This window comes from Petromyzon marinus, chromosome 7, assembly GCF_048934315.1.
Source record: "Petromyzon marinus isolate PM22_M1 ecotype Great Lakes invasive population chromosome 7, UKy_Petmar_22M1.pri1.0, whole genome shotgun sequence".
Taxonomy (NCBI): Eukaryota; Metazoa; Chordata; class Hyperoartia; order Petromyzontiformes; family Petromyzontidae; genus Petromyzon; species Petromyzon marinus.
This window is the reverse complement of record NC_133673.1, coordinates 13232332-13246387: the sequence shown is the minus strand read 5'-3', so window position 1 is coordinate 13246387 and position 14056 is coordinate 13232332. Positions and strand designations below refer to the sequence as shown.

The following is a 14056-nucleotide window of genomic DNA, read 5'->3' as shown; positions in this document are numbered from 1 at the left end:
ATATCGTCACAAATGTCTGACCCCCCCCCCCCCCCAGGTGCGTGACGTCATTTATAGACGGCCCCTAAGAGTTTCCATTGCCATCGAAAGTCAGCCGGCATGCCTTACCCGCGTGAGGTTAAGTGCTTTGAGATCGTTGTGTGTACGATGGAGATCGCCTGTGTAACATGTTAGCGAGTAGCAAGCAGCCTATGAAGGCCGGCACGGCACACTCACTCGCAATAATAATCTCAAGTGTCTCAAAAATCTCAGAACCCCCCCCAACGCTGCCAGTGCTCGGCGCGAGACGCCTTGAAACCCCCCCTCGCTCCCCTCGCCCCCCCCGCTGGAGCTTCTCAACCAGCTCCACCGACCTCCCAGTGGAGCTGATTGAGAAAGCTCTGAGTCGTTGTCCTCTGTCGCAAAGCCCACGGGGGCGGGGGGGGGGGGCTCTACCGCGGCCTTGTGAGCTTCCGCCCGTCTCATCGCAACATTCCCGTATCGCAACTGTCACGCGGCACCGAGCTGTAGACTCATAGACTCACATAGAGACCCATAGACTCATAGACTCACATAGAGACCCATAGACTCACATAGAGACCCATAGACTCATAGACTCACGTAGAGACCCATAGACTCACAGAGAGACCCATAGACTCATAGACTCACATAGAGACCCATAGACTCACAGAGAGACCCATAGACTCATAGACTCACATAGAGACCATAGACTCACATAGAGGCCCATAGACTCATAGACTCACATAGAGACCCATAGACTCACATAGAGACCCATAGGCTCACAGAGAGACCCATAGACTCATAGACTCACATAGAGACCCATAGACTCACATAGAGACCCATAGACTCACAGAGAGACCCATAGACTCATAGACTCACATAGAGACCCATAGACTCACACAGAGATCCATAGACTCACATAGAGACCCATAGACTCAATCAGACACCCATATACTCAAAGAGAGACCCGTAGACTCATAGAATCACGTAGAAACTCATAGACTCACAGAGAGACCCATATACTCATCAACTCACAGAGAGACCCATAGACTCACATAGAGACCCATAAACTCACAGAGAGACCCATAGACTCATGGACTCGCATAGAGACCCATAGACTCACACAGAGATCCATAGACTCACATAGAGACCCATAGACTCACTCAGACACCCATATACTCACAGAGAGTCCGTAGACTCATAGACTCACATAGAAACTCAGAGACTCACAGAGAGACCCATATACTCATCGACTCACAGAGAGACCCATAGACTCACATAAAGACCCATAAACTCACAGAGAGACCCATAGACTCATAGACTCGCATAGAGACCCATAGACTCACACAGAGATCCATAGACTCACATAGAGACCCATAGACTCACTCAGACACCCATATACTCACAGAGAGGCCCGTAGACTCATAGACTCACATAGAAACTCAGAGACTCACAGAGAGACCCATATACTTATCGACTCACAGAGAGACCCATAGACTCACATAGAGACCCATAAACTCACAGAGAGACCCATAGACTTACATAGAGACCATAAACTCACAGAGAGACCCATAGACTCATAGACTCACAGAGAGACCCATAGACTCGCACAAAGACCCATACACTCCCTCAGACACCCATATTATCACATAGATACCCATAGACTCACATAGAGACTCATAGACTCACGTAGAGACCGTGTAGCAACACCGGTCGTCTGGTATTCACTCGCTCCTCCACTCTCACTGCGCCGCACACGGCGGCCGTCCGTGCCATCACTTCTCTCTTTTCGTTCGCTAGCCCGTGAATTCATTTTCCCGCGCCTCTGAATGTCCTTCTCTCGAGTTCAATTTGTGCGCGATCCGAACAAACTCCACCACGAGTGAGTAGCCCCGCACGCTCCCCTCGGCGACCTGCCGCGCGGTTGGCGACGGTGACTGCGAGCGCATTTTTTTTGGTTTACCAAATGTCAGAAGGTCGCATTGGCCAACGACGCGCGACACGATGGGGTCCTCTGACCCGTTTGACCCCTTGACCCAGCCGCGCGGCGTGGCTGCACGCGGGCCGCCGTGATAGGGAATGAGAAGGAGTCCCACCGTGATCCATCACGGGGGACATCGCACCTCGCCGATCTCGTCCGAGGAGCATAAAAAAACATCATCACGCGAGCTCCCGGTCATCCTCGAAGCAGCAGCAGCGGCGGCGGCGGATTTTGGCTCCGCCCTCGAACCAAGCCGGTGGCCGCCGCATCGCGCGCGTCTGCGGCCGTCTGGAACGCTCTTGCTTCCGATATTGGGAAGCCACTGGAGCTATGCGCTTTTACATCTTTATTCAAAACTCGTTTCTTCTCAACTGCGTTGTGTTTAGTTTGCTGCCCTTCCCCCCGCGCCTCCGATTAGCACGGTTGGCAACGTACGGCGCGAAAGAAGTTCGACGTACATACATACCGACATCGTCTCGACTCGACTCCCACTTCACATGCCGTCTCTGCATCTCCCCGACTCCCCTCGCTCCGTGTCTCGCTCCCGTCTTGATGCGCAGTACGAATCCTTGTACCTCGCACCAAACAGGGCCTGGGTTCGATTTCTGACATTCGAAACTTCCTCTGTGGAGTCGGTATGCTCTTGCCATGGTCCACGTGAGTTCCCTCCGGGTTCTCTGATTTCCTACAATAATTAAACACATGTACAATGTATTTGGTGCTAGCCAAACATCCCAATGTAGCGGCAGGACCCTCCTGGAAATGTCTTCAGACTCAGTGTGGCTTTCTTGGGCAAATAAATAATTATTATCTCTCCCCCTCTTGCTCCATCCCCCCCCTCTCGCACCATCTCGCCCCGGTCTTGCTCCATCTCTCCCTCATCTATTTCCCATCTATTTCCCATCTCTCTCCCCACTCTCGCTCCACCTCACCCCCTCTCTCTCCATCTCTCCCCCCCCCCTCTATCTCCATCTCCCCCCCCCTCTCTCTCTCTCCATCTCTCTCCCCCCTCTCTCTCTCCACCTCTCTCTCCATCTCCCCCCCCTCTCTCTCTCTCTCCATCTCTGCCCTCTCTCTCCATCTCCCCCCTCTCTCTCCATCTCCCCCCTCTCTCTCCATCTCTCCCCCTCTCTCTCCATATCTCCCCTTCTCTCTCCATCTCTGCCCTCTCTCTCCATCTCCCCCCTCTCTCTCCATCTCCCCCCCTCTCTCTCTCCATATCTCCGCACTCCCTCCCCAGCTCTCCCCCCTCTCTCTAGCCATCTCTCCCCTATCTCTCTCCATCCATCTCTCCCCCATCTCTCCATATCTCCGCACTCTCGCTCCACCTCTCCCTCCTCTCTCTCCATCGCGCCCCTCTCTCTCCATCTCCCCCCCCTCTCTCCATCTCTCCCCCCTCCCTCACCCCCACCCTACACACATCTCCCCCCCCCCCCCCGCAGGGTGACGTGCGTCTGCGTGCGCGGCACGAGCGTGGCGAGCGGAGGCCGCGACGGCACGGTGCGCGTGTGGGAGGCGCCGAGCGGCCGCTGCGTGGCCGCTCTCTCGGGCCACGGCGGCCCCGTGAGGGGCCTCGGCTTCCTGTGCGACGGCCTCCTCGTCAGCGGCTCCCGCGACCGCACGCTCAAGGTGCGCGCGACGGCGTCAGCGGCTCCCCGGCGACGGGGCCTTGTCTACGATGGAGCAAGATGTTAACTACCTCGCCTGGTGTGCAGGAGGTCGTGGGTTCAATCACGGCCCTGAAGCCTGCCGTATATTTGGAGCTTGCGTGTCTCTCATCATCACCACGGTGGCTATGAGATGTTAACTACCTCGCCTGGTGTGCAGGAGGTCGTGGGTTCAATCACGGCCCTGAAGCCTGCTGTATATATGGAGCTTGCGTGTCTCTCTCTCATCATCATCACCACCACAGTGGCTAGGAGATGTTAACTACCTCGCCTGGTGTGCAGGAGATCGTGGGTTCGATCACGACCCTGACGCTTGCTGTATATTTGGAGCTTGCGTGTCTCTCATCATCACCACGGTGGCTAGGAGATGTTAACTACCTCGCCTGGTGTGCAGGAGGTCGTGGGTTCGATCACGACCCTGACGCCTGCTGTATATTTGGAGCTTGCGTGTCTCTCTCTCATCATCATCACCACCACAGTGGCTAGGAGATGTTAACTACCTCGCCTGGTGTGCAGGAGGTTGTGGGTTCGATCACGACCCTGACACCTGCTGCTGTATATTTGGAGCTTACGTTTCTCTCCCCGTGGTTGCGTGGATGTTTTTATCCGGGTACTCCGGTTTTTCCCTCCACACCTTACGAATTGGCTGTATCGGGTGGTGGCGGGTTTAACGACAAGTTTATATTTACACGATCTAACCCCAAAAAAACCCCTCTATTATGGATAATATTGGTCGTGAAAGCCTCCTATGTGTTAAACGTTTTGTTCTTATTATGACCACTTATCCATATTATTTTGTATTGATTTCATTAATTGATTCATTTAATCAATCAACGGTGATTGATCTACGGATAAACTTGCCCCCCCCCCCAACCGTAGGAATGTGGAATTTTCCACAGAATGGCTCAGGACCAGTAGTTGGCCGATGAGCGCAGTGCGACTCTGGCTCGCCGGCGCAGTGAGACACTCCCACCAGACTCTGATTGAGACATTCAATCATTCTCGCCTGGCCTCTGAATGTGAGACGAGCGTCGTTACGTGCGTAATGTGCTTCGAGTTAATATACTGTTGAGGTTTTTCTTTTAATAGGTTCTAGTGAACCAGTGGAAGCGTGTGTGTGCTCGCATGTGCGTGCGTGTGTAGGTGTGCGTGTGTAGGTGTGCGTGTGTGTGTGTGAGGAGCGGTAGTGTAGCGGTTACCGTTCTGCGCTATGAACCTGGCGACCCGGGTTCGATTCCCGCTCACGGTCAACACCAGTGACGATTTTCTGAACCGGTCCTGGGCCTCCCCTAGGACGACTCAGCCTCAAACGAGTACCTGGTGCGAGTGTGTAAACATCGCCACTGGGGAGACAAAGGCGGTCGGGCGTGGTGCTGGCCACCCAACCCCCTCGTGTGCCGTTCCGGCCAGCACACATGCTCGCGAACTAGCACTTGCCCCAACAGTCTGTTACAGGCTATACGGGGGATCTTTGTCTTTGTCATCGCCACGCCGTAAAGTGTGCGCAAGGGAGGGCAGAGAAGGCGAGAGAGGGAGGAGGAGGAGGCGGTGATGGTTAGATCTATAAAGCGCACTGTATTCTTTTACCTTGCATTTATTACAAACGAGCAGTAGCCTCAACGTTTGCAGCCTAGAGGCCGCGCGATAAATCTCCTGCCTAACAGCCGCGCGGGCCAGGGCAGGCGCTCGTCAGGTCCGTGGGATGCTCACTGGAGGTGGGGGGGCAGACCAACGGGGTGCCCCTGAATCTGGGGAAGAAAGAACTTTCGCGACCGATATGATTCGCGCAAGGTGGAGGAAGAGGGAGGGTGTGTCGTGCCCCTCGCCCGCCACGGCCATGGAACGAACAAGCGTGGCAGTTTATAACGCTCCCCTTATGGTCCATTGCGCTTTCAGATGCGCTTCTGCGGCCGTCTGGAACGCTCTTCCTTGCGATATTAGGAAGCCACTGGAGCTATGCACTTCTAAATCAAGGCAGGTTGAAAACTAATTTTGTCTAGAACTGCATTTTGTGTTTAGTTCGTCGTCCTTCCGCCGCACCTGCGATTAATGCGGTTGGCTACTTCCGGTGCGAAAGAAGTTGAACGCACATACATCATCAGCCTTGATCGACCCACTGCCGGATGAAGGCCTCCCCACGCCGTCGCCATTTCTCGCGGAACTGCGATGTGACCGTCCACCCAGCAGCGGCGATCCGCTTAATCGCTTCCCTCGCCCTCCTGCACGCATTCCATCCCTCGGCCGCCGCCACTCCGTAACTGATCTTGACCGTCTGCCATCGTCCCTTCTAGCCGTGACGCGTCCTGCCCACGTCCACTCTACTTCCCTTCACGCTGCGAACAACATCTTTAACCCTGCCTTACTTCCACCCTCCCTAACCCACGCATTCCTCTCTCAGTTTCTGGACGCCACTCCCCGAGCACGCATCCATCCCCACCCCCAACCCGTCCCCGCTTCGCGCACTTTTCGGGGGTGTTTGTTCCACCTTCGTCTGCCACTGCCTCCGAATTGAACTTTCACGCGCACCGAGCAATTAAAAGGGGCCGGTGTGCAGTGGCCCTGATAATTTGTCCACTTTGCAGTGCGCGTCCCATTGATTGCATTGACCCAGGTTCTGCGCCAGAGCCCAAGTAAAACGCAATTGAAGGGGGCTGCTGATGGACTACATTGAGTGCCGCTGCGATCCCGCGTTGGAATTCCAGGCTTTAGCCGCCCGTCATTCAACCGCGTCCTCACGGTTAGCGAGTTGATGATCTCCGTCCGATTGTCAACGTCTGCACACAAACAGCCCCCCGCCCCCCCCCCCCCCGCTATCTCATGGATTGTTGGTTCTTCACTTAATGTGGCTAAATTTCATCTCTGACAATTCAACATTTCGGTTTTGACAGCCTCACAGCAGTGCGTACGTGTGTGTGTGTACGTGTGTGTGTACCTGGATGGGGAGCGATAGTGTAGCGGTTAGCGCTACGCTGCGCTATGAACCTGGCGACCCGGGTTCGATTCCCGCTCACGGCCAACACCAGTGACGATTATCTGAACCGGTCCCGGGCCTCCCCTAGGTCGACTCAGCCTCAAATGAGTACCTGGTGCGGTGTGTAAACATTGCCACTAGGGAGACAAAGGCGGTCGGGCGTGGTGCTGGCCACCCACCCCCTAGTGTACCGTTCCGGCCTTCATAGGTGCTCGCTAACAGAACTGGCCCCAACAGTCTAGTCACAGGCTACACGGAGGGGGATCTTCATATTTGGAAAGCATGCAAAGGCCACTTGAAGTGAGTATCCTGGCAAAGTTCTGCGAGATGAGAAAGTTCCTTTCACAGCCTGATGTCAGGGCTCGACGACATCTCCTGCCCTGAACCCCTCCGTGCCTCGGGTGACCTCGCGGCCCGGCGGCTCGCCGGCATCAGCCCAAGACACAATTGCTCAGAGCTGCCCCGGTCTCCTCGCCGCCCCCCTCCCCTCTCTCTCCCCCCCCCCCCCCCCCACGCTCACCACGCCAACCTCGGCCGTAGCTCGGGCGCCCCACGGTTCCGAGGTTCCGGGCGGTTTTAAATAATTTCGATCGAAAACTCGTTTCTTTCAAACTGCTTTTCGTGCGTTTAGTTTGTTGTCCTTCCCCCGCGCCTCCAATGAGCGCGGTTGCCTACAATACGCACTGACATCGTCCTCGACTCGGCTCCCACCACGCCTGCATCTCACCATCAGCGCGGGTTGCCTACGTATGGTGCGAAAGAAGTTCAACGATACGCACATGCGCCACCATCGCGGCGCCGGTCGCGCGCTGTCTCTCTTTTCTCTCCACTGCGAGCGGACTAATTAAGCAGCGGCTCCGTTACGATCAGATGGGAACGGGATGGGGGTGGAACGGGGGGGGGGGGGTAGGAGGCGAGAAAATCCATAGCTAATTACGGCAAAATGAGCTCCCCTTCCGTGAGGATAAGGTATCGCCGCGCGTGGACAGTGATTCAGCCGGGCATACGGCGCGTCGCGCGATCGCCCATCAATCCGTCAAAGGGGCACCATTCCACGGACTGCGGATTAACCGGTCGGCGTTAAAGGTCGCGGCCGTTCCACCGAGGGGGTTAAATAACCCTCCGTTCATAGTTAATTCTGCAGGTTGGGTATCGTTCGCATTTATCGTCTCGGGCTGGCGGAAGTAGAGAGGGTTGTTTTATTGTGTGTATAAAAAGTTAGAATAATGCTGCGTCAGCGCAAGGTTGCTGTAAGGGTGAGAGTAAGCTGAGTGTGTGAACTCTACGGTCATTGTGGGATATTTTTTTTTGTCTTTCACCCAAAAATGTTATCTCGATTGCGCGTCGAGACATATGCAACCCCCTTCCCACTCCGCCCTTGTTAAAGAACGGCCCGCGGCAGCGGATCCCACAGAACTACGTCTGAGATCCCTTCAAGTGACCTATCAGGTGGCGGCACTCGCTCTGTATGTGAGATCGAGATTCGCCGCACGACAGTCAAACCGAGACTGGAATTCTCCGAGCTTTTATTTTTTGCCAAATTTATTGCAATAAAGGCCCATTTTAAATGCGGGTCATGGATTTTTTTGTTTTAATGTTACCGTATTCGCCACATAATAACACACGCCGGAGAGTAAGACATATTCCAAACGTTGGGCTAATTTTTCAACAACAAAAAAGTGAGTAATATAATCAGAACAATAGTCTGCTTCGGAGAGCAGTCTTCCCGAATATGATTCTGAACTTCTTGCCTCTGTCTGGTCATGTACACCGTCTTCTGCAAAATATTATTCTGAGCAACTAGATTGAAACGCATCTGCCGGCAGACAAACGAACGTTATTCTCCGCACTCATAACACGCAGCCCCTAACTTTTACTTAAAACATGACGGGGGGGAAAAAAACTGAGAGCTTTTGATGATTATTATTACCAGGTAAGGACTCACTGAGCAGGCCACAAATTATAGCTCACCGTCACGGCTTATCACGTGGAAAGCTCTTGCAGCCAAATACTGTAAACGCATGCTGCTGAACGCGGAGAGAGGGAAAAAAAATCCACGCCACCACGGGGAGAACGTGCAAATCCCAAATATACAGGCGTCAGGATCCGTGTATACCCGTTGAGTTTGTTAATATTTCGTAACCGCGGCGCCCCAGAATCTGGAGAACTCGGCGGAAGGACGCTGGCAAATCTCTCTCGGCAGAAAATTACCCCCCTCGCTCGCTCGGGGTGACCGCAACGAAGCCTGCGCTTGATGTTTGCCGGTGTTTTTTTTCCGTCTCTCTTTCTAACGCTCAATTTTTCTCTCCCTTTGTCGTGTCTCGTTTCTCGCTTCGTCAACAGATATGGAATCTGCGCACGGGCGACTGTGCCAGGACGCTGTGCGGTCACGAGGGGCCGATCTGGGCCGTCGCCGTTGGTCACGAACTCATTTGCAGCGCGTCCCACGACCGAACGGTGGGTCAGTTGAGGGTCGTCGGTTCTTGCGGTGGAGGAGTAGGAGGGGGGGGGGAACCCAATAAAAATGTATTCTCCTGTGCTCTAGCGTGGCGAAGAGAAGCTGTCCGGAAAAAAATGTGGCGTTGGCCTCTCTTAGTTTTTTCAGTGTCTTGAGACAATGTGCTGTGGTTGCGTTTTTAAATGATTTGCGAATCGTATATAAATATTTTTTTCGCAAGAGATTTGGCTCCTTTTAAAGATTGTATTCCAGTCGTGAGTTCATCACCAGGTAAGCGCCTCCATTTGAAACGCTTGTAAGGTCTTGCAGCACCCAGCGTTTAGTTAGGCAGTGGTCCGTGGAACGAGATATCACAGAACTACTTCTGAGGCCGATGCCATCGCCTCTCGACACACCGGAAGCTGGCGCAATCACGGGCTGCTGGTGCCAGCTCCACGCTGTGACCCCTGAGCTCGATCCTACAATTCTATTTTGTACATTTACAGCCCTTCTGTCAGGCAATTTCAGGGCCGCAACTTTATCTTTTAATTGTAATTGTACACAATTGGCTGACGGCCACCGAACAGCAGCGATTACTGGCCCACGATTATTTGAGTGGTGTGACACACTCAGTTAGACTCGTATAACTATTGGGAGGAGGAGGAGGGAAGGGGGGAGGGGATGAGGAAGAGGAGGCAGAGGAAAAGGGAGGAAGGAGGAGGAAGGAAAAATGAGGGAGGAGGAGGAGGGAGGAGGAGGAGGCACCCAGGTTCCGGTGACCGCCGTGTGCATCGATTTCAATCGCGTGGGCAAAATTAAAAGAGAGAGGAAGTAACGATGCATTATATGGGTGGCAGTGAGAACCTTTACGTTGGTGTATGGGTGTGGTGACGAATATGTATTCCGGTCCCGCTCCCGAGGTCGACTCAGCATCAAATGAGTACCCTGGTGCCCCCCCCCCCTCCGTGTGTAAACATCGGGGCACCGGGGGAGACGTCGGCGGCCGGCCGCGACGCTTCCCACCACCCCGGCTCGCGCGTCACGAAGGAGCTCCATCGGCGCCGCTCGCCAAAAGGCGGTTTGCTCCAACGGCCTGAGCAGGGCGGCACCGGGAGACTTTGTCTCTCCTCCCCTCCTCCTCGCTCCTCCCTCCTCCTCGCCCTCCTCCTCCCTCCTCCCCCTCCTCCCCCCTCCTCCTCCCCTCCTCCTCCCTCCTCCCCTCCTCCCTCCTCCCTCCTCCCCCCTCCTCCTCCCTCCTCCCTCCTCCTCGCCCCTCCTCCTCCCTCCTCTTCCTCCCTTCCTCCCCCTCCTCCCCGTCCTCCCCCCTCCTCCTCCCTCCTCCCTCCTCCCCCCTCCTCCCCCCTCCTCCTCCTCCCTCCTCCCCCTCCTCCCCCTCCTCCCTCCTCCCCCCTCCTCCTCCCCCCTCCTCCTCCCTCCTCTTCCTCCCTCCTTCCCCCTCCTCCCCCCCCTCCTCCCCCCTCCTCCTCCTCCTCCTCCTCCTCCTCCCCCCTCCTCCTCTCCCCTCCTCCCCCCTCCTCCTCCCCCTCCTCCTCCCTCCTCCTCCCCCCTCCTCCTCCCTCCTCCTCCTCCCCCCTCCTCCTCCTCCTCCCCTCCTCCTCTCCCCTCCTCCCCCCTCCTCCTCCCCCCTCCTCCTCCCTCCTATTCCTCCCCCCTCCTCCCCCTCCTCCTCCTCCCTCCTCCTCCCTCCTCCTCCCTCCTCTCCCTCCCTTATCCCTCCTCCTCCTCCCCCCTCCTCCTCCCTCCTCCCCCCTCCCTCTTTCTCCTCCCTCCTTCCCTCCTCCCCCCTCCCTCCTTCTCCTCCCCCCTTCTCCTCCCTCCTCCCCCCTCCTCCTCTCTACTCCCCCCTCCTCCCCCTCCCTCCTCCTCCTTTCTTCTCCTCCCTCCTCCCTCCTCCCCCTCCTCCTTTTTTACTCCACCCCTCCTCCCCCTCCCCTTCCCTCCTCCCCCCTCCTCCTCCCCTCCTCCCCCCATCCTCCTCCTCTCCTCCCCCTCCTTCCTTCCTCCCCCCTCCTCCTCCCTCCTCCTCCTCCCCCCTCCTCCCCCCTCCTCCTCCCCCCCTCCTCCCCCCTCCTCCTCCCCCCTCCTCCTCCTCCTCTTCCTCCCTCCTCCCCCCTGCTCCCCCCTCCTCCTCCTCCCCTCCTCCTCTCCCCTCCTCCCCCCTCCTCCTCCCCCTCCTCCTCCCTCCTCCTCCCCCCTCCTCCTCCTCCTCCCCTCCTCCTCCCCCCTCCTCCTCTCCCCTCCTTCCCCCCTCCTCCTCCCCCCTCCTCCTCCCTCCTCTTCCTCCCTCCTCCCCCCTCCTCCTCCCCCCTCCTCCTCCTCCTCCCTCCTCTTCATCCCTTATCCCTCCTCCCCCCTCCTCCTCCCTCCCCCCTCATCCTCCCCCCTTCTCCTCCCTCCTCCCCCCTCCCTCTTTCTCCTCCCTCCTCCTCCCTCCTCCCCCTCCCTCCTTCTCCTCCCCCCTTCTCCTCCCTCCTCCCCCCTCCTCCTCTCTACTCCCCTCCTCCTCCTCCCTCCTCCTCCTCCCTCCTCCTCCTCCTTCTTTCTTCCTCCCTCCTCCTCCTCCCTCCTCTCTCCCCTCCTCCTCTTTACTCCCCCCTCCTCCCCCCTCCTCCCCCCTCCCCTTCCCTCCTCCCCCTCCTCCTCCCTCCTCCCCCATCCTCCTCACTCCTCCCCCCCTCCTCCTCCCTCCCCCCTCCTCCTCCCTCCTCCTCCCCCCTCCTCCTCCTCCCTCCTCTTCCTCCCTCCACCCCCTCCTCCTCCCTCCTCCTCCCTCCTCCCCCCTCCTCCTCCCCCCTCTTCCTCCCTCCTCCCCCCTCCTCCTCCCTCCTCCACCCTCCTCCCTCCCCCCTCCTCCTCCCTCCTTCTCCTCCCTCCTCCCCCTTCTCCTCCTCCCTACTCCCCCCTCCTCCTTCTCCCCCCCCCCTCCTCCTCCTCCCTCCTCCTCGCCGTTCACGTCTCTTCCCTCTCGAGCGGCGCGTTCTGGGGCTGCGCGACGTCAGCCTCTGCATGGGCGCGCCTCGCCGCCTCGTCGGTCGTGGCGAGGTCATTTTCATTTCGTTTGCGCGTCGTTAAGCGCGAGGACGAGCGGCACGGCGGCACCTCGGCCGTAAAGCGTCCGCGGCGATTGGTGGCGGTGCTAAGCGAACCACAGGGAAAGAAGCTCAGGGGCCGAAGCAGCTCGAGAGGACCCCACCCACCACGGATTCGCACCTCCAATTAGCACCGTTGGCTTCGTACGGTGCGAAAAAAGTTCAACATACATAGACTCGCCCCCTCTCCTCCTCCCCCACCGAAAAAAATGTAATCGGGGTGCGTAGATTGATGAGCTCAAATTAAAACGCAAAAAAACGTAATGGGGAAAGTAACACGGAAAGCCACCGACTTCCTGTCATCTCCCGTCTCGTCGTGCATCTCTCTCTCTCTCTTCTGTCGTCTCATTGCATCTCCGTCCACATTTCCCTTTTCTCACCGTCGGCAGCATCGGCTGCCGGACGAAGGCCGATCCCAAGCCACCGCCACAGGATCCCGCGATGGAAAGTTCCGATCTCACCCGGCCGCACGCACAACCGACATCCGCACCTCGAGTCTTTACGTGGGTTTTGTCATCTCGCTGGCATTTTGCAACTTGAAAGGAGGGGGCGGTCTGGGGGAAAGGTTACTTATGCTTAGCACCCCCCCCAACCCCCTCCAAACGGACAGCACCTTCACTGACCACAGTCAAATAGTGCCAAGTCTCGCGCCAGACAACGTTGCTCCATCGCTTCATCGTTTCACTCGCGTGGCCAACACCGAGGCCTCCTGGTCGCGCCGAGTCACGAACGTCATTCGAAATGGACCGAAAGGAATGAGGACAAAGCGCTGCACGGGCACGGACGCGGTCGAATCAATCGACGGCGACGTTCACAAGCCGCGCGGCGGATAGCGTCAAGCCTCGCCGCCCTCGCCAGCTGAAATCCTTTCAGCGCCGGTTTTTTTTTGTCGCTACAGTTTTTTTGGCAACCCCTCCCCCCTCCTCTCTTTCTCCCTTCTTCCGAGCAGTTCTTCCCACTGTCTCCTACCCCTCCCCCCCACACACTCCCACCACCACCTACCCCCCCACCAACGATCCCATCCCCTCTCCATTACAGACAGAGTTAATTATTATCGCTCTCAACTTTCGCCGGAAAAGTGTTCAAACCTCGCCGGGAATGGCGTCCAACGCGAGGCCGCCGCGACAATCGCACCGCTGATTGACCCGTCCGCTCCTTCGCTTTAACTCGACGGATGATTTGGACTCCAACCCCACCCCCCCTCCCAACAGCAGTTGGGAGGGGGGGTGGGGTTGGATCGGGGGGTGGAGGGAAGGTAGTGGCCAGCAGTGAAAGGAGATCTCCGTGTCTGCTGCTATTTCTGGGGGGAGGAAGCGGGGGTGGGGGGGGGTCTGTGGAATTTGGCCGGAGGAATCGGGGGGAGGATGCCGGGAGCCCTGCGGCAAGACCGATAAGGGAGGATTGAAAGCCGTGGTGGACTAAGCGCCGTCTAGCCTGACCCCCCCTCCCTCGCATCCCTCCCCCGCCCCCCACCGCCACACCCCCCCGCCTCCCGGCTTTATTGGTTATCCTTTCACCTCTCGGTGCCTGATGCTGGATCGAGTTTCGACGTCTGCCTCCACCCCCATCGATTTCCTCGCATCGACCGCTTCCCTTCGCTCTCAGCGCCAGGGGTTGACGGTCGGTGGGAAGAAGGGGGTGGAGTTGGGGGGGGGGGGGCACTGCCGCCGCCGCCGCTGCTGCTGCAGGCGTGGGGGTGAGGCTCTGGAGTGTTTGCGGAGCGGCGGGAACGGCGTGAGTGAGCGTGGATAACTCAAAACGTCGCCGTCCGCTGGCGGCCGTCGCCTTCGGCCCCTCTTTCTGCGTCGGTCGGTCGGTGCGATGTCCGACGTTTCGCTCCCCCCCCTGCCCGCCCGCCCGCCCGCCCGCCTGCCGGCCTGCCCGCCCGCC

At 57.6% G+C, this 14056-nt stretch overlaps 1 protein-coding gene across 1 annotated transcript in view; it reads left to right on the top strand.

The window, feature by feature from the left end:
• Window positions 1-14056, top strand: part of LOC116940106 (uncharacterized) — a 67387-nt gene that overhangs the window by 50522 nt on the left and 2809 nt on the right. Inside the window, exons 11-12 of the mRNA XM_076065493.1 lie at window positions 3424-3610; window positions 8963-9076. Coding sequence (XP_075921608.1) covers window positions 3424-3610; window positions 8963-9076 — 301 coding nt within the window. The remainder of the gene's footprint in view (window positions 1-3423; window positions 3611-8962; window positions 9077-14056) is intronic.